At 47.1% G+C, this 25,367-nt stretch overlaps 1 protein-coding gene across 4 annotated transcripts in view; it reads left to right on the top strand.

Annotated features, from left to right (window-relative positions):
- The window catches only part of MICAL2 (microtubule associated monooxygenase, calponin and LIM domain containing 2), a 186,283-nt gene that overhangs the window by 116,664 nt on the left and 44,252 nt on the right, over positions 1-25,367 (top strand). For all 4 annotated transcript variants that reach the window (XM_011971494.1, XM_011971495.1, XM_011971496.1 and 1 more), the window contains 5 exons: positions 9,392-9,599; positions 13,510-13,626; positions 15,014-15,115; positions 18,778-18,933; positions 22,028-22,128. In XM_011971494.1, coding sequence (XP_011826884.1) covers positions 9,392-9,599; positions 13,510-13,626; positions 15,014-15,115; positions 18,778-18,933; positions 22,028-22,128 — 684 coding nt within the window. The remainder of the gene's footprint in view (positions 1-9,391; positions 9,600-13,509; positions 13,627-15,013; positions 15,116-18,777; positions 18,934-22,027; positions 22,129-25,367) is intronic.

The raw sequence follows: 25,367 nt of genomic DNA on the forward strand, positions 1-25,367 counted from the left end.
GCAGTAGGAACAAAAAGTATGTAGATTTCATTTTATATACATTTTACCTTAAACCCAGGTCAGACATGCTGGCTTATACCTGTAATCCTAGCAGCACTTTGGGAGGCCGAGGCAAGATGATTGCTTGAGGGCCCAACAGCCTGGGCAACATAGGCAGACCCTGTCTCTACAGAATTTTTTTTTAATTAGCCAGGTGTGGTGGTGTGTATCTATAGTTCCAACTACTAGGGAGGTTGAGGTGGGAGGATCATTTGGGCCCAGGAGTTCGAGGCTACAGTGAGCCATGATCATGGCACTGTACTCCAGCCTGGGCTACTGAGAAAGACCCTGTCTCTAAAAACCAAACCAAACCAAACCAAACCAAACCAAAACAAAACAAAACAAAACAAAAACTTGAGCAAATATTGAACTCTAGTCAATGAGATACATCCAAAATATTTGGTTGGGAGGAAATGTATTGATTCTGCTATTTAGTTGAAATGTACCACAAAATAAGATAAATTGATGAGTGAGTAGAAGGATAGACAGGTGTAAATAGATATGTGCTAAAGCAAGGAGAAGAAAATCTAATCACAGAATCTAGATGGTGAGTATTTGGATGTCTTGTGGTTTCTCCATATATCTGAAAAATGTTATAATGAAATATTGCCAAAAAATATTGTAAAACTAATAGTAAAAAAACAAAAAAAATCACAATGGAAAAATATAAAAGTAGATGCTGGAAATATTTACAAATGTTTAAAATGCTGTTTGGAAAAGTAGAGTTTAATATGAAGACAAATAAAACTAGACCCATGTGTTTTCTGCAATAGATTTCTTTTTTTTGTATTAGAAAATAGCTATATATATATATATATATTTAGAGGAAGAGTGTTCTAGACAGAAAACAAAGTGAGGCCAGTACAGCTGGAGTGTGAGAGGAGGGGTGGTGGGAGCAGAGGACAGAAGGGAAACTGGAGGTTGAGATCATATAGGCCCCTAAGGCCATAGCCACATCCTCCGATTCTGACTTCTAAGTGCCACAGGCAGACATGAAAGGATGTGAGCTAGGAGTGAGTGACATGATCTGACTTGAGGAGGACTGCTCTGGTTGCTGTGTGAGGACAGACTGCAAAGTGACAAGGTTAGAAGCTGGGAGACCAGATAGGAGCCCTGACATCAGGTCAAAGGAGAGGTGGCCATGACTTGGATAAGGGGGCATTTTGTGAGCAGGTGAAAATTGATTGGATTCTATATCTGTTCTGAAGGTAGTCAACAAGATTTATTGGTGGATTAGTTGTGAGGAAAGAGGAGAGGAAGCAAGCAAGATTGATTCAAGATTTTTGGTCTAAGCAGGTAGAAAAGTAGGTAACACTTACCAAGACCGAGTTGATGGGGGAAAAGCATGTTTTTGCAGGGAGGGAATAAGAGTTCAGTTGTAGATCTGTTATGTGAGTAGTGCTTATTGGAGCAGGTAGAAATATCAGTGTACAGTTGTCTAGGGGAATCTGGACTCTGGGGGAAATTCAGGGTTGAGCACCATCAGCATGTAGGCGAGGAAGTAGACGGTGTCAAGGTCAATAAGGGAAGGGTATAAAGGCTGAGCCCAGGCACTCCCAGGTATAGAGGACAGGAAGATGAGGAGCAGCAGCAAGGGTGCCTCAGCAGCTGCAGGGCACAAGAGGGTCAAGAAAGTAGGTCAACTGTTTCAAAGGCTGCCCTGACTGCCTCTCCACCTCTAGTTTCTTTTCTGTCTTCTTACCATCTTTGTTATTGCTCTGGAACCAATTGTCCTACAGTAGCACCTCCATCCTATTCCAAGCTCATAAAAGCCAAAGTGGGGGAATAAAGTCCAAACTCTTCAGTCTGCCATCTAAGACCCTCCATGATCTGGCTCTTTCTTTCTCTACTGCCAGGTTTCGCCTTCCTCACCAACCCTGACCCTCACTTCACTAGCCACTGCCCTGCAAACCACGTCTTTCTCAGCATGCCATTTGTTTTCTTTCTCCAGTCTTCAGCCTCGATTCCCCACTCATGGTCTATCTCCTGGAGGGATCCTTTCTTGACTGAAGTCACTAATCTGTTCCTTCTCTAAATTCCTAAAGTAGTGAGAGGCAATACCAAACAATCTAGCATTCATCATATCTTTTTTTCTTCTTCTCTAGTTCCCAGCCAGCCAGTTTCCTGAGGTTTGGGAACATGAGCCTGTAATCCCCAGAGCCATCTCACTAGTCCTTTACATATCTTAGATGGGAAGAAGAATATTAATGCCCTGCCACATAACACTCCATGGAAACCTGGAAGGATTAATATAGGATTGGGATTTTGAGTATGGAGTCAGAGGCTAGGTTCTTCCCCTGGTTCTATTACCATGGCCAAGTCATTTAGCCTTCCCGAGCTCCAGTTTTCCTATCTGCCAAATGGCTATGAACATGCCTAATTCAGGACGATTGTAAGAATGACTCAGGATGCATTTCTTATAATGTGCTTAGCACAATTCACGTATGTTATAAGCAGGCAATAAGCAGTAGCTTTGTTTTCATTATTGCTATTATTAATACTATTATTACTCTAAGCCTTCCCGATAGAGATGCACAGGCATCAACAAAGATGGGTCTGTGTTGGCCTGTTCCCTCCACACTTTCAGATCTCAAGTGAGATATTCGACTCTGCTGCTGGCAGGAGTACAGGGGTAGCCCTCACACCCTGACTTCAGGGAACCTATGTGTTAAATGGGGAGATGCCATGAGACCCAACCAGTATCCAGAGATGTACAAGCCTTGAGGATTGTCCTTATAACTTCTAAACTAGGCAGCAGTGAGCGAACTTCTGAGGCCAAGAGGCAGAATGTCTGCAAATAAAACTGTCCCTGAAAATCCAGACCCTGCAGCTACTGGTTACAGTTGGTCATGGAGGAGGAGAACACTGGCTCAGGATGGAAGGGAAGGACAGAGAGAAACGGAATGTTTCTCAGAGGAATTAGTTGTGCTTTTTTAGGGAACGTACAAAGCATAGGATACCTTTTTCCATTTTCTTTCTGTAAATTTCTAAGATTGAGAAGTGGTGTGTAATTGTTAGTCAGGAATAACTGGATACAGAAGAGAGTCTGGAGATGTCAGGGCCATGTCAATTCAGATGAGATGGAACTCCTTGCCCAGAGCAGCACTTCAAGTTCCCCTGGGGAGCCCCTACTGGCCAACCCCCTCCCAGAGATTCCTCCACAGCTAGAACCTCAGGTGATTTTGAGCATGTTCCCTGGGATCAGAGGTTAGGTTTTCACCCTGGTTCTGTTACCATGGCCATGTCATTTAACCTTCCCAAGCTCCAGTTTCCTATGTGCCAAATGACGATGAATATGCCTAATTCAGGGTTACTGTAAGAATGAAGTGAGATGTATTTCTTCAAACATGCTTAGCACAGCTCTTGTACATTATAAGCAGGCAGCAAGTGTTAGCCCCATCTCTCGTGAGTAAACCCCAGCACTGCCCTGCAGGGTTGAGGCCATGCAGCCAGGCCCCTACTGCGAATTCTCCCCCAACACACACATTCTGGCAGGTGGGTGGCACCTTGGATTTGAAAACTCTCCATCCTGCGATTCTGAATCAAGCTGTTCTTATTCACGGTAAACCAGTGACAGCCAGGGGCTTCCTGCCTGGATTCAGATAAGTGGCTGGTCCTGAGAGCCAGGGAGGCTGCAGAGCCACACCAGGAAGTATGGTGGCACGTCTCTGGCACCAGTGCACTGCCCTGGGGAGCTGGCCTGCAGGTCAGTGTGCTGGGAGGGCTACGGCTACCAGGGAGACAGCACCATGCATGACCTCCCCCATGCCCAGCTTGCTGCCAGGGCCACCCTCACCAAAGGAGGCTTGCATTATCCAAGCCCAAACTCCCACTGTGGTGGCACCTGCCAGTGTGACTTGCACAGGCTCAAGCTTTGTCCAGCCTATGACCTCCCACCCTGTGGAAGCACATGAAGCTCAGGCTGGACATGGCTTGCTCGTTCCATGCAGAGCCCCTGTGAACCCAGCCTGAACCCCAGCTCCATTCAGGAGGCCGCAGTGTGCTCAATGCAGGGAAGGAGCCAAGTCCTGTCACTTCATCCTGAGCTCACCACTGAGGTCGGGCTTCACTGTCAGTCAAGCCGGTAAGAGCATAGACTTTGGACCAATACTATCTGGGTTCAAATCCAGATCTGACAGCTTATTCGTTATGTGACTTTAAAGACATTTCTTACCGTCTTTACTCAAAAAGAGACTTAATAAGGGTGCCTGGAGGAAGTTGCTTAACTTTTCAGTGCCTTAGTTAACTTCACTTATAAAATGGGGATGATAATAACACCTTCATGGGGCAGTTGCAAGGAGGAAATACACAAAGCAATTAGGACAGTGCCTGGCAAGTAGAATGTGCTGGGCACCATGCAGTGAGGTCTCACAACCGTCCTTTCTAGGTGAGGTGCAGGGTGGGTAAGCGGGCTAGGGAACACCACACCCTGGTCAGGTGCTGGCTTCTGCACTCCCCCTCGCTGCAGTGTCTGTACATACAGCTCTCAAGGAACATGAGGATGGGATTCAGAAGTGGAAATGAAGCCTGCAGACTGCTAACCCCTGGCTTAGGTCTTGGTCCCCTCAGCATCTCCCTCTGGGGGCCGAATCTCTTATGCATTCCTGACGTAGCCCCAGCACACTTGTCCACTTGTGGGCTGGGAGAGGGGCGGCTAGAAGATGCACCATGTCAAGAAGTGGGTTGTGTTTGCAGGGCCCCCTGGGGAGGAGCAGGAGTCACACGTGAGCTGGGGCTGCCCAGTCCTTGTGTCCTGACTGTGGGTTAGTTGGTCACCAACCCCCCATCCTGACCCTTGATAAAGAGCTGATTTTTCCATGTAGTGTTTGTCTCTCTGTGCTAACGTGGAGGCCTGAACACCGCCGAGCTTATCTATACAATGGATTTCCTGCTGGTGTTGGCTCTGCCCTGCTCCCCACTGGGTAATAATTTATGTCACCTGATCACACAGATATGCTGACATCCATGATACTGGTGGCTCTGGCAGACCCTGGCTCCCGTAGTTTGGGTGGGAATCTGTAAACGTGAATCCCCAACTGGTGTGAACTGAACATCCCAGTTGTGGATGCAGAGCCAGAACTGGGTAGGTGGAGAGGGTGTGGAGAGTTCATCCATCAGCTATCAATTGAGGCCTCCTAGGTAGCAGGCCTGGTACTGGGCTCTGAACACACAGAAATGCAGAGGACAGGGGCAGCCTTAGAGGAACCCTTGTACTGGCTGTAGGTCAGACACAGACAATATGACTCGCAGAGCTTGTTCTGGGGAAGCAGAAAGGATAGAGCTCACGGGAGCCCAGGGAAGGAACATACAATCTCATTGAGTTTTAATGAAAAGCTTTCCTTCCTTGGACATAAGGCCTGGCTGGGTCTGAGGAAAGAGCTCCTTCAGATCGAGTTACCACAACCCTTTGCATCTGTGGTCTGTTTGGACCACATCCAGTGTCCAGAGTATCTACAGTGGGCATGCTGGGGAAGTCCTCCTCTCTCCCACTCCTCTGCCCGGGCATGTGGCTGCCATGGTATTTGGCCTCTTGTCAGAACACCGAGTTCCCATATTAATCACAACAAGTACGTCCAGAGAAAACCTGGCCTGGCCTCTGCCAACAAGCCGTCTCTCTGGCCTCGATAACATCTGTACCAAATTTTCTCCCTTTATATAATTAGGCCCGTTGGTATTTGCTTTGACTTTAAATTACGGTATGACTGGCATCTCTGAAATTTCAGGCCCGAAATATGTACTGGGGCCCAGGATGGTGGGAAAACTGAGCTTTTGCCAATGGGATTTTAGGTTTAGCCAAGAGAATCAGAAACTGTACACCAGCTACTGTTTGCCCGCAAAATGCACAGCAGCCCCCTGACCGGTGGGAAAGGGATCTCCTGCCTTGTCCAGGGAGCAGTGCTGTGTCGGGCCTGGTGGACAGAAGGATGCAGGGGCCTCCCTCCCTTCTTTCCTGCCCCTCTTCACCCCACATCCTTCTACCCCTGCTCCATCCGTGGCCCCAGAGGGACAGAACTCAGCAAACAGGAAAAGATGTGCTAACTGCAAAGAAATGCAGTGAATCCAGACTTAACCCCAAAGCAAACCTCACCAGTGTCGGGGCTTGGAGTCGTGCTTTGAAATGACTCTCATTGTCTGGCTATGTCCAAGCCAAGGAGCTGTTTGTGGAGAGTGAGGTAGAGACTAGTGCCAGGCTTGGGAAGTGGGGCTTGGTCCTTTCCCGGTGGCTCTATCCAGAGAGGAAGCACATGGGCTTGCACACCCACTCACTCCCTGAAGTCTTGAGCTGGATCTCAGTGGTGACTTCATTTCCCCTAATTAGGTGTCTACAAACTCTCTGGAAGGTTCCAACCAGTAAGCCACACTGATTGTGGTGTGGGAGCTCCTGATATGCTTGTTTGCACTCTCCCTCTGGGACCCTGCAGGCCCAGCTGAGTGATAACTGGATGATGGAACATTTGCTAGAGGAAGGGGAATGTGTTTTTTTAAGATAAGGTTTGATCTCAAGCAGAAGGACAGTTACCAGATGCCTCTGCAATGTCAAGAACTGAGGAGTGGGTGCAGATGCCCTTGCCTGTTGCCTTGCTGCGGGTAGTCAGATCCCCCAGGCAAACTCCTGCCTTAGGAAAGAGTTTCTTCTGATGCTTTCAGCCAGAGTATTGCCATTTTCCTCTGGTTTTAGACAGTATTGGTGCTCCTCATAAGATTTTCTATGAAAGAAAAGGCTTTTGCCCAATATAGCTCTCCTAGGTCATCGTGTGTCTTCCCTGGGGAAGGATCCTTGTCTTTTTAGCATGCAGTGTCCATTGAGGACCGAGTAGCATGCAGTGTCCATTGAGGACCGTGCAGAATCCTGTTTTGTCACCTCTGCCCACATGGCCCAAATGCCAACAGGACCAAGGTCGTAAAATATGCCTTTGGCACTTAAGACTTTCACCAGCTGGGCGCGGTGGCTCACGCCTGTAATCCCAGCACTTTGGGAGGCCAAGGTGGGTGGATCAGCTGAGGTTGGGAGTTCAAGACCAGCCTGACCAACGTGGAGAAACCCCATCTCTACTAAAAATGCAAAAAAATTAGCCAGGCATGGTGGTGCTTGCCTGTAATCCCAGCTACTCAGAGGCCAAGGCAGGAGAAGCACTTGAACCCAGGAGGCAGAGGTTGCGGTGAGCCAAAATTATATCATTGCACTCCAGCCTGGGCAACAAGAGTGAAACTGTGTCTTAAAAAAAAACAAACAAACAAAAACAAAAAAACAAAAAAAAACTTTCACCATTTGGCTCCAGACCAACTCTCTTTTCTCTCCTTCCCGTCTCTTCTCCCAAAGTATCCTTCTCTCCATCCACCTTGAGCTTCTTTCTCTTTCTCTTTGAAAAGGGCAGTTACCTCTGTTGAAATGTTCTTTTTTCTTTTTTATTCCTGGCAAACCAGAAGCAGTCCAACATGGTGGGCTTTGGAATCAGACTACCTGGGTTTGAATCCCAGCTCTCCCCCTTTCAATCTGTAAAAGCATAAGCCAATTAAGCAGCTGCTTTGTGCCTCAATTTCCCCATCTGTGAAAGGGGCACCATAATAGTTGCTTAGATTTGTTGTGAGGATTAAGAGCTAAAACACAGAAAGCACTTGAAACCATTTGATCCATAGTAAGTGCTCAACAAATGTAGGCTAAAGTAATATTTTTAAAGACTCTCCTCTGTGAAAATCCTTTCCAACCTACCAGGCAGGATTAGCTTTTCCCTCTGGGCTCCAGAAAAAAACAGCCACGTGAGGTTCTAGTTATTTATTTCATAAGTTATGTATTTTATCCCTAGCCTGAGAATTCCCAGAAGACAGGGCCTAGATTTCAGCAATAAGAATGACACCATTTACACTAGTACATGCCAAGCTCTGTACCATGTTTTTTTCTCATGCACTGTTTTTTATTATGACATAATTCACATTTACCCTCTTATTGTACACAATTCGGTGGTTTTAGTATATTTACAAAGTTATGCAACCATCACCACTATCTAATTCCAGAACCTCCCAAAAATATACCCTGTGTCCATTAGCGGTCATTCCCCAATTCTCCCTCCCCCATTTACTGGCAATCACTAATCCACTTTTGTCTCATAGATTTGCCTATTCTGGACATTTCATATAAACAAAATACAATATGTGTCCTTTTGTATCTAGTTTCTTTCACTTAGCACAGTGTTTTTAAGGTTCATTTGTATATTCGAATTTCTTTCCTTTTCATGGCTGAATAATATTCCATTGTATGGATATACAACATTTGGTTTCTTCATCAGTGGTGGCCATTTAGGTTGCTTTTACTTTGGGGCTATTATGAATTATGCTGCCATGAACAGTCACGTACAGGTTTTTGTGTGAACATGTTTTCTTTTCTCTTGGGTATATATATCTAGGAGTGGAATTGCTGGCTCCTATGGTTTAAACCTCTTTGTTTAACTTTTGGAGGAATGGCCACACTGTTTTCATGTATCTGCACCAATTTATTTTCCCACTAGCCATGTATGAGGGTTTCAGTTTTTCCATATCCTCACCACACTTGCTGTTCTCTTTTCTATCATAGTCATCCTAGTAGGTGTGAAGTGATTTCTCACCGTGGCTTTAATTTGCATTTGCCTGAAGGCAAATGGGGTTGAGCATCTTTTCATGTACTTAGTGACCATTTGTATATCTTCTCTGAAGAAAGGTCTTTGCCCAGTCTTTAGTGGGGCTATTTGTATTTTTATTATTGAGTTGTACATCCTTTATATATTGTGGATACAGGTCCCATATCAGATATATGATTTGCAACTATTTTCTCCCTTCTCTGTAGTTGTCTTTTCACTTTCTTGATGGTGGTCTTGGAAGAACCAAGTTTTAATTTTGAAGTCCCATTTATTTTTTCTTTAGTTGTTTGTGCTTTTCCTGTTATATCTAAGACACTATTACTTAATTCGAGACCACAAAGATGTACCATATGCTTTTTAAAAGTGATCTTATTTACAATAACCTTATGAGCAGAGTAGTAGACCCACACAGATAAGGAAACTAAGTGGTCAAATACTGGAGCTGGGACTTAACCCCAGTTCACTTTGACTCTGAACTTCATGTGCATCTTACTGTGCCTCCTCGCCAAGTCCCTTTACCTCTGCACTCCTCACAGGGCTTGGCGCAGTGGCTGGTGCATGGTAGGCCCACAGGTAAGGTACATTGGGTGGATAAATGACAGGCCCTAACAGGTACACAGCTTGCACTTGCTGGTTGGTTCAGGAAGAGTGGGGTTTGTGCCTCAGTTTCCCTGCTGACTGGGGGTTCGTGTCTGTGATGCTAGAGGTTACCAAGACTCTCTCCTCTCTCACCTCTGCAGTGTCTCATTGTTGGGGGAGGACCCTGTGGTTTGCGCACTGCCATTGAACTTGCCTACCTGGGAGCCAAAGTGGTCGTGGTGGAGAAGAGGGACACCTTCTCCCGGAACAATGTGCTACACCTCTGGCCTTTCACCATCCACGACCTTCGGGGCCTGGGAGCCAAGAAGTTCTACGGGAAGTTCTGTGCTGGCTCCATCGACCATATCAGTGAGTGGAGTCTATAGTGATATCCCATGAAGGGAGGGGACTGACCCTGGGTGAGACATATCTCTGCATGTGTAGGAGTCCCCAGCTTGTTCCATCTTAGTACCTGGGGACACCATATATCAGACTAACAGACATCTAGTAAAAGGCCTGCTTTGTGCCTTGTTCTGGGCCCTGGGTTATCCCCCAGTGGACTGTAAGCACCATGAGGTCAGGGACTGCAGTATGCCTTAATCACCAGACTATCTCCAGGACATGAAAGAATGCTTGACTCATAGCGCATGCTTGATAAACATCTGTTGGATGACTGAGTGAAACAGAGAAACAGAGGCAGAGGTAAATAGCATAGTCTGTACCCTGATGGAGCTCATTGAGATTTTGTCAGTGGTAATGTGCTTTAATAGGGTTAGTTACACTTGCTAAAGGAATATGGAGGAAGGGGCCACACAAAACCATTAATGGGCCAGATAGTCAAGACCCTCCATACAAAGGAGTTTGGACATTGTGCTGGTGTTGCTGGGGAGCCATGGCAGGTTTTAGAGCAGAGGAAAGAAACAATTGGATCCTTGTTTCCTGATGGATCCCATACCAAAGTTTTAAAAATCCGAGTTTTAAAAAGAGAGAGAGAACATCATGGTGGGACTTCAGCCAGAATAGGAAGGAAAATAGAGAACGTGGACTTCAGGTCCTGGGCATCCCTGAATGCTCATATAGGGAGAGATGAGTGCTGAGGCTCTTCTGCTCTGATGTTCCTCAAGCCTGGAGCTCTCAGGACTAGGTATGTGCAGACAGGTTTTGGGAAAGGCAGACTCCCTTTCCTGCAGCTTTGCAGCGCGGAGGTCTTTCGCTGTTTTCTATGCAGCTGACCCTTGACCAACACTGGTGTGAACTGCAAGGGTCCACTTATACCTCAGTTTTTTTCAACCAAACACCTGCAGGAGGTAAAACCCACCTATATAGAAAGCCGACTTTTTGTATACTTGAATTCCACAGGGCCAACTGTAGGACTTAAGTATGCATGGATTTTGGTATACTCAGGGGTTCTCCAGCATATACTCAGGGATGATTGTACAGCAATAGTGACCCATGAAAGGGAGGTTAACACTATGGGGAAAACTCAAGAGTTTGAACAGATTTGGGTCCAAAATATGTCTCTTCCATTTCTACGTGACTTGGGGAAAATCCCTTACACTCTTCAAGCCTCAATTTTATCTCCTGTAAAGTGTGATTAATTTCTGTCTCCTAGAATTGCTGAGAAGATTAAATGAGGTCAAATTTGTAATGTGCTTAGCACTGTGCCTAGCACATAGTAAGTGCTCAGGAAAATGCTTTGCATCCCATGCTGTACAGTGAGCAAGAAGCAGCCATGGTCCCCAGACTTCAGAATTAAAAGCTGCTTTCTCCCAACCAGTGTTTCTCTGTAGAGATGGTTGGGAGGAGGGCCCTGAGAGCCATGTTCTTATGAGGACAAGAATTGATGGGAAAAAGGAATGAGGCTTGGGCGGGAACAACTGGAGAGAATTATCAGTCACGTAGGGTATAATTTATTCAGACACAGGAGAATTTACCAGCTGTGGCCCCAGAATTTATTCCCACTTTGAGATGAGAAAATTCCAGGAGTCTAGTGGAAATTTGGATTTACTCAGAGAGCTGCAGTGTCAGCTTTCAAGATGTGCTCTCCCACCCATGGAAGAATGTATGTCGGTTACCAATTTAGAACCACTGTATTGAGCACTGCTTTCTCATCAAGTTCTCTTGTGGGGCAGAGCCAGGTACCAGGATGCCTTGTGGGGCCCTGGGCTGGTTGGGCTGGCTTCCTGGCCAGGAACCCTTCTCTGCCCTCATTGACGGGGCTTTAATTGAACCCCTAGTCCTTGGAAATACTGCAGCATGCCGTAGTGCTGGTGGGTCTCTAGAAATAACATGGAGACAGTCAGAATGATCATTGTCAAGGGTAGCTCTAGTACTTGTGAGAAAGGAGGCAAGGAGAATTTATTGAGCGCCTACTGTGTGCTGGAACCAGACTGAGTAGGAACCTCATAACTATAAGGAGAGGTCAGGCCTCCCCTGGTAGGGTGGTTCATGGCAGGAGGTGGATTGGGCTTTTTAAGCTGATTGGCTTTGGATCACTCCAGCCACATCTCTAGCCCCAGCTACATCATCATACTCAGCACTGCTCAGCAGTTCTCCATGTCTGTGTTAACATCCTCCTCCACTTCCCATTGTGGCCATTCCAAACCTCCAGCACGGTGACCTCATTCCTAGCAGATGGCCTCCCTCCAGTGCTCCTGGTCTAGGCCCGCTTCTCTCTGCTGCTGCCCCAGCACCCATTCCTTCCTCATGTGTCATGCCAAGTCACAGCTGGCACCTCCTTTCCAGTTCCAGTCCCTCTGGCTTCCTTCCTTCCTTTCCACCTGCCCCGTCACTGAGTCTTCCTGCTCCTCCCCTCATGCCAGACCTCCAGCCCTATTGTTGCCCCACCACCTTTCCTTGCCATAAGGTATTTATTCTAGAAAGAAGGGCGTAGACTTGGTCTATACTTTCCATTCAAACCTCCTAACCTCGCAGTCTGCTGTGTTCCCCACCACTGTGCTAAGGAGATTTTCACCAGGGTCTCCAAAAGCTCCCAAACCCCCAAGTTCACTGGCCTCTTGTCACCTTCACAGTCCTTCATCTCTCTGTGGGATTTGATATTCTTAGTCCCTCCTCTCTTGGCTTTCCGAACCCCAACTAAGGCCCTATTCTACCACTGCCACCCTCCCCCAACCACCATATCTTGCCCCATTCTGTTTACCTATGTTCCCTCCATTAGAAGGCGTGTTCTGTATCTCCTGTGCCTAGCATGGCACCTGGCACAGTATAGATGCTCAATAAATGCTAAATGAGTCAAGCCCACCAAATACAGAAGGGCCCACAGAAAGTTTCAAACTTCTGGTTGGGTGTGGTGGCTCACGCCTGTAATCCCAGCAATTTGGGAGGTCGAGGCGGGCAGATCACAAGGTCAGGAGATCGAGACCATCTGGCTAACATGGTGAAACCCTGTCAATACTAAAATTACAAAAAATTAGCTGGGCATGGTAGCGAGTGCCTGTGGTCCTAGCTACTCAGGAGGCTGAGGCAGGAGAATGGCATGAACCCGGGAGGCGGAGCTTGCAGTGAGCCGAGACTGCACCACTGCACTCCAGCCTGGGCAACAGAGTGAGACTCCATCTCAAAAAAACAAACAAACAAAAAAAAGTTTAAAACTTTTCAATCTGCAGAAAAGTATTTGGAGGCATACCCATTTGTGCTGAATGGCAGGAGACAAAACAGAGAAATGAGATTCTACTCACTGCGGGAGTTTTGAAATGTGGGTAAGAGATGGGGAACCATGACCCAGCTTTGTGGGGAGAATTTCCTACCCACTCCTCACCACTGGATGTCTAAGAGCTGAGGCATAGGCCCCATCTAATGAGTCACTGATCAAGTACTTCACTGAGGCCCTTTACTCTGTCTTTGCCTACTCCTCTTTCCATCTTCACTTCATCAAACCTAGAGCCCAGCTGGGGAAGGAGGCTGGAAAGACAGAGTCTCTCTTGTTACAGCATCATCTAGCAGCTAGAACAGGGTCTAGAAATTGGACCGACATGAGTCCACGTTCCAGCTTTGCTCTGTGTCTCCTTGAGCAAGTCACTTAACCTTGTTAAGCCTCAGTTTCTCATCTACAGAATGAGAATAACGATTCCAAAGGGCCGCTGTAAGAGTTAGACGAGAAAACGTAGAGCTCTTGGTGCATAATCCGGCTCAATAATGATCATTGCTGGTATATTGCTGTGCTCAAAGGTCACTGAGCAGCAGTGATTACGTAGCATTCTGCATATAGGTGGTGTTCAGGCATTGCTGTGACAGTTCCTCTCTCCTTCCTGCCTGACAGGTATTCGCCAACTACAGCTCATCCTGTTCAAGGTGGCCCTGATGCTGGGAGTTGAAATCCATGTGAATGTGGAGTTCGTGAAGGTTCTAGAGCCTCCTGAAGATCAAGAAAATCAAAGTACAGTATAATGTTCCTTTTCTGCCTAGAAAGCAGATACTACAAAACAGAAATCCCATTTGCTGCTTCCAGAGGGTGTTTCTGTAAGAGTTATTCTTGTTGAGAGCTGGTTGGCATAACGCCACTGAAGAGGATTTTACTGTGTTTTGTTTGTTTGTTTTTTGGTTTTTGTTTTCGTTTTTTTTACCATTGCTATGACTTTAGGTTTGCTCTTTGGTTCCGAGGGTATTTATGATTAAGCCATTAAACCTATAATTTGGTTACCCTGTCCCAAGGGGATGCTACTTTGGCAAAGGAAATCTAATCAATAAGTAGGACAGAAGACATAGATTTGGTTGTTTGGTAAGGTTCATTCACGTGTTCTTCAAGCTGTGTGTGTGTTTCACACATAGATATGTGGTTGTACTTGTTATACCCATGGCACATTTTAAAATCCAGTGAAGTGAAGCTTCTAGAGCAACTGTGAAATAAGGTTCAAGATGTTATTTTATATAATACTCTTAACCATATTGAGATATCATTTATAAACTATGATATTCACCCATATAGGCATATCTTAATGTTTCTCTTTTTTCCTTTTAGCATATTTGTTTAAATTCTTATCCCTTACACACACCATGGTCAGAGAGTTTATTCCGGATGCCTCTGCATCTTACTTATTAAAATCATCTACTGCCTGGGAAGGGCTTTGAGTTTGGGACCAGCTTAGTGTCAGAGACCTTGTAGTTCCCTGCTTAGGGTACATTTCTGTTTTATCCTGTTCTCTGCCCAGATTATTTGAAAATTTAGGGGAGGCTTTAGTTAGCTTTTGGAGCAGGACAGCATTCACCATTTGGCATTCAGAGACTGTAATCTTAACCTTTTCCAGACCTCTGGTGGACATTAAATCTTAATTATCCAGGCTTCACCTGAATTTTTTAAAAAATAAAAGACAGTGTAGTGTACAATAGAACATTTTGAGCATGCAATAGAAATTAAAACTGGTTTCCTTACACCCTACACATCCTTTTGGGTCTCTTTAGCAATGAGAATCACTGAAGAATGTGGGAGAATGTGAAGAGAAGATGGTGGACTCTGTTGAGAAAAATAAGGTGCAAATGAGAGTAGTTTATGGAGCACTGAGGACAGACTCCTAGCAGAGGCCAGCAAAACCAGGCATGGAGTTGGTGTTGCTGGTTTACTTCATCCTGGATTGAACTGACACTCAGGTCAGAGGACACCAGATTAGAGAGTGAATCTGGACTGCTCTAGCCTTTCCCCTGGAGGCTCTCTCTGGGATGCATAGACCTGGCTGCACTGTCCATTTCTCAGAGCCACCACACGGGGGTTATAATCACTCTCTTCCCACCTCTCTCTGCCAACTCATCTCATTTCTCTGTCCTGGTAGAAATTGGCTGGCGGGCAGAATTTCTCCCTGCAGACCATTCTCTGTCGGAGTTTGAGTTTGACGTCATCATTGGTGCCGATGGCCGCAGGAACACCCTGGAAGGTGAAGACTCTTCTTGTGGGAATGGGGGGATGGGAATGGGAGAGGGTACATTGGGGAAGAGTTGGAGAAAGTGGGCAAGATGCAGATGCCAGAGCTGGATGGAGGTCCTGATAGGAGCGCAGACTGTCCTGTCTCTCTCGAGGTAGAGCAGCCCATCCACCTGTGGGGTGGGCAGTTCAGGGGACAGCCATCTCATTCCGTCTGAATCTCAGTTTTCTCACCTGTAAGATGTGGATCACAGAACCCTTTCAAAGTGTTGTTATGCAGGCTGGGAAAGGACTAGTGTGTGAAAATGCTTCATAAAGATAAAGTGCCATGGGGGAGAAAATGAACATCCCTTATTGAGCACGTCCTGGAGGGTGAGCCGTGGTGCCAAGCACTTTCATACTTACTTCAGCTAAGATAAACATTTTTATAATACTATTGATGGTATTTGCTTACTTTCAAATGTAATATTTATACTTGAAGGAGGAACTCACTTCTTTTTGTAACTTTTAAGTACACCCACTGCTGGGCAGGCAGGTATGTCTTGCCAAACTGTCAAGGTACAAAGGCCACACTTCTCTGAGTTCTAAAGCTGAAGCATAGTATCTTTCTTGGGGTAAGATCCAGTCAGGTTTGAGAGAAACCCCATTGCCAGGAAATGCTTCCACCCCCTCCACCCTAATGCCAAGACTGATCTACCCACAGGCTGTACTCATTGATACTAACCATGCTAAATTGAGACCACGGGTTGTAAACAATGTGGCCCCAGATGGCATCTCTTAGATTAGGGCAGTTCTGCTTTTTGAGCCTGCCACCTCAAGAGCCACAGGCTGCAGATGCCTGACTGAGAGGACACATCACTCTGAGGATGGGACATGCTCCCTGGAACAGGGCTGATCTTAGAAAACTCAGGATTTATGGGCCGCCTGGCCCAGGACCTTCCCATCTGCCACATAACCGGGGCTGTTTACCATCCCCCTTTCACCTTCCATATCCACCTCCCCAACCATCGGTCATCAATACCTGACAGGCAAACTGCCGACTTGGGTGTAGTACTGTTGGAATTTGCACATTTGATGACAGTGTAAGTTAGAATATTTGAGAATCCAGGACCCATTGTCAGCTTGAGTATAGTTGGGCATTTCATGAACATGGAAAGAAGGGTGGAAATTGATGGAGCCATTTGAGCCACTCAGGGCCAAACAGGTAAACTAGAGCAGGGCTTCTCAGTGTCAATACTGCAGACATTTGGGACCACACCATTCTTCGTCACAGAGACTGCCCTGTGCATTGCAGGGTGTTTAGCAGCATCCCTGGCCTCTGGTCCCCCAGACACTGGTAGCACCCCTAGGTGCGACAACCAAATATGTCTCCACACATCGCCAAGTGGCTTCTGGGAACAAAATCACCCCCAGCTAAGAAATGCTAGATGAGAATAATAGCCATTGCTGACCCTTTTGACAAAGGTCTAATGAAAGACAACTTAAAGGAGGGCTATTGAATAGAAACCCAAGGTTGTTGGCCAGGCGCGGTGGCTCACGCCTGTAATCCCAGCACTTTGGGAGGCTGAGGTGGGTGGATCACGAGGTCAGGAGATCAAGACCATCCTGGCTAACACAGTGAAACCCTGTCTCTACTAAAATACAAAAAATTAGCCGGGCACGGTGGCTCACGCCTATAATCACAGCTACTCGGGAGGCTGAGGCAGGAGAATCGCTTGAACCCAGGAGGCAGAGGTTGCAGTGAGCCGAGATCACACCACTGCACTCCAGCCCAGGCGACAGAGCAAGACTCCATCTCAAAAGAAAAAAAAAAAGAAAGAAAGAAAGAAAAAGAAAGAAACCCAAGGTTGTCACTAAAAGGGATTTTTGACAGATAGTTGAGAATCAATGTGAGGCTGGAGTATATGGCGAGCAGGTGTGCAGGGTATTCCCAAAGGTGGCTAAGGAAAGGTTATATCTGGAGGTCTGCACCTGTGTGACAGGCACCTGGCGTTACACCAAGTACACAGCATGCCTGGGGCAGGGGCCCTCAGGAAAGGTCAGATGACAGCAAGATGGGGGACTAGGAGGGAGACACACTGTTGAAAAGTGACCATCTGTTATGTCGAACCCCCATTAACCTCAATAGGGAAAGTACCAAGTTCAAGAGGCCAAAGAAGAGACCAAGAGCCAGCAAAACAGACATGGGGTTTTATTAGGGATTCACAAGGGAGAGAGTCCAGTGGCGGTGGGCTGGACAGGTGACCCGGCTTCCCTACAGAAATGGTCCAATGGCGGCGGGCTGGACAGCACAACCTCACAGCCCAGTGGTGGCAGCCCGGGCAGGAAAACCACAACTGGTTGTAAACAGTGGGCAGTTTATACAGCATTTTCACTTAACACCCTCCTCTTAACCTCCACCTGGCAACCTTCATCCAACCCAGAACTCAGGGCCTGGATCCCCCTGTATGGTCCATGTTCTACAGGATGGGCCAGGAGCTCAAATGTCTCTCATAGAGAAGGAACAAGTTTTGGGGTTGGCCACTCCTGGATTCCCCAGCTCAGAACACACATTCAGGTGCATCAGCCATACAGGGTCATTCTAAAGGTATGCTTCAGTTATTGCTATCTGGGGCATTTACCCTGCACCAGCTGCTATGATCCTCCATAGCACTGCCATTCAAGAGCAATTTTAATGTAAATCATTGAAAACAAGAATTAGAGCACTAAGGCTGGGCAACATGATGAAACCCTGTTTCCACAAACAGTTAAAAAAAAATAAGCCAGTCATGGTGACACATGTCTATTGTCCCAGCTACTTGCCAGCTGAGGTGAGAGGATCGCTTAACCCTGGGAGGTCGAGGCTGCGGTCAGCCATGATTGGCACCCCTGCTCTCCAGCCTGGGCAACAGAGTGAGACCCTGTCTGAAAAGCAAAGCAAAACAAAACAAAAAACGAATGAGAGCTAGAATGCCATCTATTCATTTATATATGCATTGCAGATGTACTAAGTGCCACTTACTGGGAACTGGTGCACTATTTTCCTCTTTTCAAATGACACCAGTCATACTGGAGTAAGCTGGGTCCCACCCTACTCCAGTATGACCTCATCTTAGCTAATTACACCTGTAATGACGCTGTTTCCAATAGAGTCACATACTGAGGTACTGGGGTTAGGACTTCAACACATGAATTTGTGTGTGTGTGTTGGAGAGGGACATAATACAGCCCCCAAAAATGGAGATACAAAGAAACTTTGTTAAAATCCCTGTCCTGCGTAATCTACTTTTCAAGGGGGCCAGGGGTGGTGGCACCATGAGAAATGCTAACAGAGTAGTTTTAATGCTATAAATTCAAAGTGTGTGCGGGTCTCTCATGAGTGTATCTAGCAACAATGCCTGACACATCCTTAAAAGGGTGCGCCCTGTGACTGCCTGTTGGGAAGGATCCCTTTGGCCTTCTGTTTGTTGAAGCCTAACCAAGTCCTATAGGTTTTAGAAAAGGACAAAATCTCACGGACTTTTAAAGGCCTTGGGAGCAAACCTCAGCATTTCTGCCCGCTCCTGTCCTCTAGAGATCCAGAATCCTGGTTTCTCCGGCCTGGGAGGCATCTGGGAACAGCTCTCCCAATAATCATTTTCAGTTTTCACACCAAATCCAGAAGATAGACACACTTTTTCCTTTCTCCTCATGCAGGGTTCAGAAGAAAAGAATTCCGTGGGAAGCTGGCAATTGCCATCACCGCCAACTTCATAAACAGAAACAGCACAGCAGAGGCCAAGGTGGAAGAGATTAGCGGCGTGGCTTTCATCTTCAATCAGAAATTTTTTCAGGACCTTAAAGAAGAAACAGGTGGGACCTTCACCTTTCTCCCAACCTGGTCAAGGTCTAAAGTTTGCAGTTTCTAAGGTGTGCAGAGGCGTATGCTGGCTTTCTGGGCTCTTGGGCCTGGAGGGACTCACTCTGATACAGTGGAAGTAACGATTTTCCCTAGGACAGTGAATACAGACAGGATTCCTTCTGGGACAAGAGAGATTCTTGAGGAAATGTTCTAGATGTTGTACATGAAAGGAGATAGTGGACATTTGCTGAGTGCTCATTACGTGTCAATTCTCAGTGTTGTGGAGTACAAAGTGGAGGTTGACACCATCCCTCCCACAGTGGCTCCCTGTCCAGTAAGGGATATCTGTGTAAACCATCCTAAGGCAGGTGGCCAGCACTGCGCCTGAGGTCAGCAGGATATTTAGGGAATGCTGAGGAGGGACCCAGTCACCTATGGATGGTTCCTGAAGGTTCCCAGGTGCTTTTGTGCAATGCAGCAGTTGCCCTTCCCCAAGAGGGACATCCAGGTATGCCCAGGAACATAAGCTGTACTGACACCGGTTGTCACCCGGCCATGGGCCTAGAGGATAGGAGGTATTGATTCATTCACTCAACTAATACTTATTGAATGCCTACTATGTGCCAGATGTTGTTCTAGGGCTTGAGAACGAGCAGTGAGTAAAACACAATCCCTCCCTCTTGGGCTTATGTTCTAAGAGAATAGACAGTCAAAACACAAATAAACCAGTGACTCATCAGGTGGCAATAGGGACAGCAGAGAAAAACAGGGTGAGGGGAAAGGGGGATGAGTTGCCTGTCTCCAATTAAGCAAATTCCAGATATTTTTCCTTTCTTCTTAACCTGATTAAAAACATTTATTTCGGCCGGGTGCGGTGGCTCATGCCTGTAATCCCAGCACTTTGGGAGGCCAAGCCAGGCGGATCATGAGGCCAGGAGATCGGGACCATCCTGGCTAACATGGTGAAACCTCATCTGTACTACAAATACAAAAAATTAGCAGGGCGTGGTGGCACACACCTGTAGTCCCAGCATACCCAGGAGGCTGAGGCAGGAAAATCGCTTGAATCCAGGAGGCGGAGGTTGCAGTGAGCCGAAATTGCACCACTGCACTCCACCCTGGTTGACAGAGTGAGACTGTCTCAAAAACCAAAAACAAAAAAACCCCACGTATTTCTCCTTGGAAAGCAATGGAACAACAATGTTAAATAAAATCTTTATACAGAAAATAAATCATCCACAATCTGACCACCTCACACAGGAATAGTCTTCAGACTCACCTACTCCTTTTCTGTCATTTTCCACCGGCATGCGTGCTTGTTACGTGACTGCAGCTCAAATCACGGTGTCCACACTATTCAGCTTTTCTCATTCAGCGTCACATTCCAAACATCATCCTCCTGGTGGTCACTTTTAGGGGCTGTGGAGGATCTCATCAAATTGATGTATTGTCACTGCCTAAGCATTGAAACCAAGGATTAGCAAACTATGGCTGGCCACATGGTTCTATACTGCCTTCGAGCTAAGAATGGTTATATATATAGGCTGAAGAAAACAATCAAAAAATATTTTATGATACATAAAGATGATTTAAAAATCAGATTTCAGCATCCATACATAAAAGCTGATGGTCACCCAGCCACACATTTCTTTACATGACTGTTGATGGCTGCTTCCACCATGAGAGGTCATGAAAGAGACCATAGGGCCCACCGGCCAGAAATATTTCCTAGCTGGTCTGTCACACACACACACACAAACTTGCTGACCTCTGATGTAGGCCTTCCAGTTATTTACTGTTACAGATATTTAAGATCATTTTCGAGGAATGGCATTAGTTGTTGAGCGAGATTGTACCTCTCACTGGCCACGAGGGTGTGTGCCCACTGCATGACCCTCTGAGTTTCACCTCCATTGCATTATTTCATTAAAAGCTTGAATATTTCCTGCCAACATATGGTGTCCTTTTGAATGATTTGAGAATCCTCCAACCCTCCCTTCCCCTAAAACCCAAGAAAGTAACTATTTAAGCCACTCAATATAAATGAGAGCAGGACATTGAGTGGGTTTTTCCACGTTTCAGTGAACTTCCTTTAAACTTTGCTGTGGTTGTCACCTTCGGCCATTGTTTCACAACAGTGCCCTCAGACAGTGACAGTTGTGACCTTCCTGATTCTCCTGGGGGCCCTCTGCATTGATGCCTGTATCCTATTTAACTATAATAAAGGTGTTCCTAGAGTTACCCAGCACGCCTTGTGTAAATGCTATGTTGCCATGTGGCTGTTCCTTTATCTCCCTTCAAATAAGCCAGTCAGTCTCACACTTGAGTATGAATTGGCATCACCTAGAGCTTGTTAAAGCACAGAGTGCTGGCCTTATCCCCAGGGTTTCTGATTCAGTGAGTCTGGAGAAGAGCCCCGATAATTTGCGTTGCTAGTATGTCCTCAGGTGATGCTGATGCTGTTGGCCAGGGACCTCCCTTTGAGAACAATGCAGTTAAGCTCTCATTGCACAGCGTGGTTTTAAATGCAGGAACTTAGTGTGTAAGGTGTCTTGTGATTGGTGGAAAGTGCCAAAAGATATAGCCCAGCCTTCTACCCTGAGTTGTTCCTACCACTGCCCTTGGGTTTTCACATCCAAGCAGGGAAATGGTAGAAATATTCCTTGGCATGGTCATTGGAGAATTCCCACAGCTCTATGCAGCCATGGGCACACAGAGGGCACAGTGGATAGGACTTGGAGCTAGATGGCCTGGGGTTCAAATCCCAGCCATGTCATTGCTGAGCTTATGTGGCCATGGCCGGCACTTGGCTTTTCTGCACAATTACCTGCCTCTAACTTATAAATGCTGGCCCACAACCCCTGCAGACATTGTGAGTTTTAACAAGAATAATGCCTCTATGGAACTATAGAAGCTAGCTGCTTGGACTTGGGTAGATTCTAACACTCTGTTTTATCTTTGCCAGCCTTGTATGCCTTAAAAACTGGGCTAACATGAATATTCTGCAGATAAATAACGAGACCAATAATGAGGCAAAGTACAGTCCCTGGCACACAGTTGGTGCTGAGGAAGTAACGCTGAGCTTGTGAATGCTTCTCTTTTCAGGCATAGATCTTGAGAACATTGTTTACTACAAGGACTGCACCCACTATTTTGTCATGACAGCCAAGAAGCAGAGCCTGCTCGACAAAGGTGTCATCATTAACGTACGTACCTCTTGGCTGCGATTTCCCGACTTTGTGACCTGGGCTGGTGACTTCGGCAGGTGTGAAAGCAGATGTGGTCCTGCCAGAAACAGAGCGAGGGGAGGAGTGGGGAAGGTGCCACCCGCTCACACCCTTCTTTCTCTTGGTGTTACATGAGTGGTGGATAAAGCAGCCCACGCCAATATGCACAGAGAATTTTCTGCACATGGGCGTGTGCCGTTGTGAGACCTTTACCAGGTGTTAATGTGGATTGACTGAGTCTTTTCCTTCCCAAGTCTCATCCAGCCTTGCCTCTTCTCTGGGAGGTCACATGTCATTTGGAGGCAGATGGGGGCTCCTTGTCGTAATGAGACATAGGCATCCTTTGACTTGTGAATTTCACGCTGTGGACCCTTGTCACCTTGTGGGGGAATTTCATTATTCATGCAGTCAAAGAAGACTCAGTCTGCATCTTGACACTGCCACGTACCAACTCCAGACTGTGGGCAAACTATTTATCCTTCCTGAACCTCAGTGTTATTTACAAAATAGGAATGATAGTTTCTGCCTGAAAGGGTTCTTGGAAGGAGCAAATAGGAGATATATACAGAGAAGCTAGCACAGTGCCTGGCAGAGGGTGGGTTTGTAGATTCCCTCTGTAACTTCTCAGCCTTGTTTGCACATTGGCTTTTTTGTCCTGCTGGCGTCCTGGCCTCTGCCTTGTGGCTTTGTGACTTCATGCTTAAACACAGAGCAGGGTTGGAAGGAAGAAACATGGAGTAGTGGCCCCTGACTGGAAGCTTCTTCGGTCAGGTGTTCAACCCTTCCAGAGCCCCTGTTGTTGCTGCCACTGTCACTACTGCTGCTGCCACCTCAAGATAAGGATCATGCAGCCCAAGGTCAGCCTGCTGTCTGGGTGTCTGCCTGGAGCCCAGGCAGCATGGTGGCCATTCATCGCTGCATGTTAGAGAAGAATGCGCCCATCTTCTCTCCTGCGTGTGCTGGCAGCCGGCTGGGTGGTATTAGTAACCCAGCCGCCCCGTAGGCCTTCTCCACTTCAGCTCAGGTCTTTGCTGAGAGCCTGAGCTGTGGACGGAGGCTGTGAATGTGGGCTTGGTGAAGTGGGCTGAGCACGCCAGCAGATGGGTGGGCGATGGGTTTCCGCAGTGTCCCACTGCTGGCTGTCAGTCTGGGAGTGGCGGCGTCCCCTTCTTCCCTCTGCCTCACAGAAGCTGCCTCCTGAAGTTGCCGCCTTCATCTGAAACTGGGGGGTGCAGGGGTGTAGGGGTAGTGGGCACCTTTGCAGAGGAGGGGCTAGACAGGCAGGCAAAGCTTGATAGGTTTTGTGTTTTGCAGAGCACCCTGGCCTCCTGGGATGGTAAAGGTCACCCTCAGGTCATCCCAGGGTGTTTGCCCAGGCAGCAACCTGTTGCTTATGGCAACTTGCTTCCCTGGCAGTTGTCAAAGCCTCTCCAGGCCCATGCTTGTCTTCATCAAGGCCTTTCGTTCTCCCTCAGAGGCCTCTGGGAGCAGCTCCTGAGGCTGGTGCTGAGGAGCGTAAGGTACAAGATGGGAAAGAAATTGGAGGCCACAGGCTGGACACCTGACTGGAACAAGAGTTATAGCCTGAACCTCCAGATGTCCAGCCGAGTTTCCCGACCCATCTTCCCTGGGCTGTTTAAATTTACATTCTTCTCTTGCTCCCTGGAGGCATGGCAAGTTTTCTGTTTTCTTCTCCCTACATGGATCCGCATCTTCCTATAGCCACACAGAAGGTGCTGAGTAAATGTTTGTTGAATGAATGACTAACCTCTGGACAAGAGGTTTTCCTGCTTCCCCACTGATTCCAGCTGATCTCTGGGCTTCTTTCCATGGCTACCGACGGAAGAGCAGTTTCTTTTCAAGCAGTCGTGCCTCTGGGCTCTCAGCTGTGTCCATCTTTCTCTTCCCACAAGGAGGATGTCCCATCCCACAACCTCCCTGGGCCCCTGCCTCTGCCGGCCCATACATGTGTGGGCTGGGATTCTGTCCTGTCCTTTTCCTCATCTGCTCCCTATGGTATTGCTCTTTCTTCCATCCCCTCACTCATCTGGGACCCTCCAGCCGCTAAGAGGCCCCACAGCAGCCCTAGGCCACTAGGCTTCCAGCCAGCTCTAGCCCAGTGTCTTCCCTTTGCTGAGTCCCCACTCTCCTGCATGAGGAGTCCATGCTGGGCACTGTCTTCATTGTGTAATGTCACCCACTCCATCTTAGGGATGCTTGGGGCATGTTTTGAGGGAGGGTATTTGAGACGTCTCCCTTCTGTCCTCCCCCATCTCACCTCCACGTCTACGGAGAGAGAAGTGATCATGTGGCCACAGAAACAGGGATCAGAAAAGAAATCAAATAACAGGAATTCCATCCTGGACACTGGGGCCTGACAGAGAGCTCTTGGACCAGTGCTGGCTGCAATTTGGAGGGTTTGGTTTGGATGGGGGAAATATGAGTTTCTAGAACAGGCTATTTGAAATCATGGCTACTCAGAAAATTGAGGCAGTGGTCAGTCTGGCTGTAGACGCGGTACTCTGTGACTGTGAGGACCTTTGTGATTGAGGGTGCCTTGGCTGGGTCCAGGACATACTTCATCGTAAGCCATATATGGAGCCAACATGAATTACAGGGTACAGGAATTCCTATTTGTCAGTCACTTCCCACATGGGGCTAGGGATTTCGTGTGTACACTCATTCCGTCTTCTCACGCAGCTCTGTGAAGTAGGTTTTGATATTCCCTTTTTACAGATGAGAGAGCAGAGACTCTGACAAGTTAAATAACTGGCCCAGATTTAGTTGGTAAACAGCAGAGGTGGACTTTGACCTGTTGCTCTCACTGACCCCAAAGCCTGTGTTCATGTTACACACTGGTCCCCTCCCATTCCAGGTGTCTGTACTTTTTGTGTCACCTTTGAGAAAGGTGGTCTTTTAGTTTCTTTAGCCACACGGTGAGCAGCTTGGACTCTGGGGATACACTAAGCTTGTCAGCTCTCTTCAATCCTGACATCCTGTGATTCACTGCCAGTGTCCCTCCAGGATGGATATTCCAGTCCTTGCAGCTCAGAGTTCTGCACTCCCCATGAGAGAAGCATAACAATTAGCACCAAAAGCAAGCTAGTGGGGAGGCTGAGGCAGGCGAATCGCTTGAACCTGGGAGACGGAGGTTGCAGGTTGCAGTGAGCCGAGATCACGCCATTGCACTCTAGCCTGGGAGACAAAAGTGAAACTGT

The sequence above is a fragment of the Mandrillus leucophaeus genome, unplaced genomic scaffold (genome assembly GCF_000951045.1).
Source record: "Mandrillus leucophaeus isolate KB7577 unplaced genomic scaffold, Mleu.le_1.0 Scaffold1228, whole genome shotgun sequence".
Taxonomy (NCBI): domain Eukaryota; kingdom Metazoa; phylum Chordata; class Mammalia; order Primates; family Cercopithecidae; genus Mandrillus; species Mandrillus leucophaeus.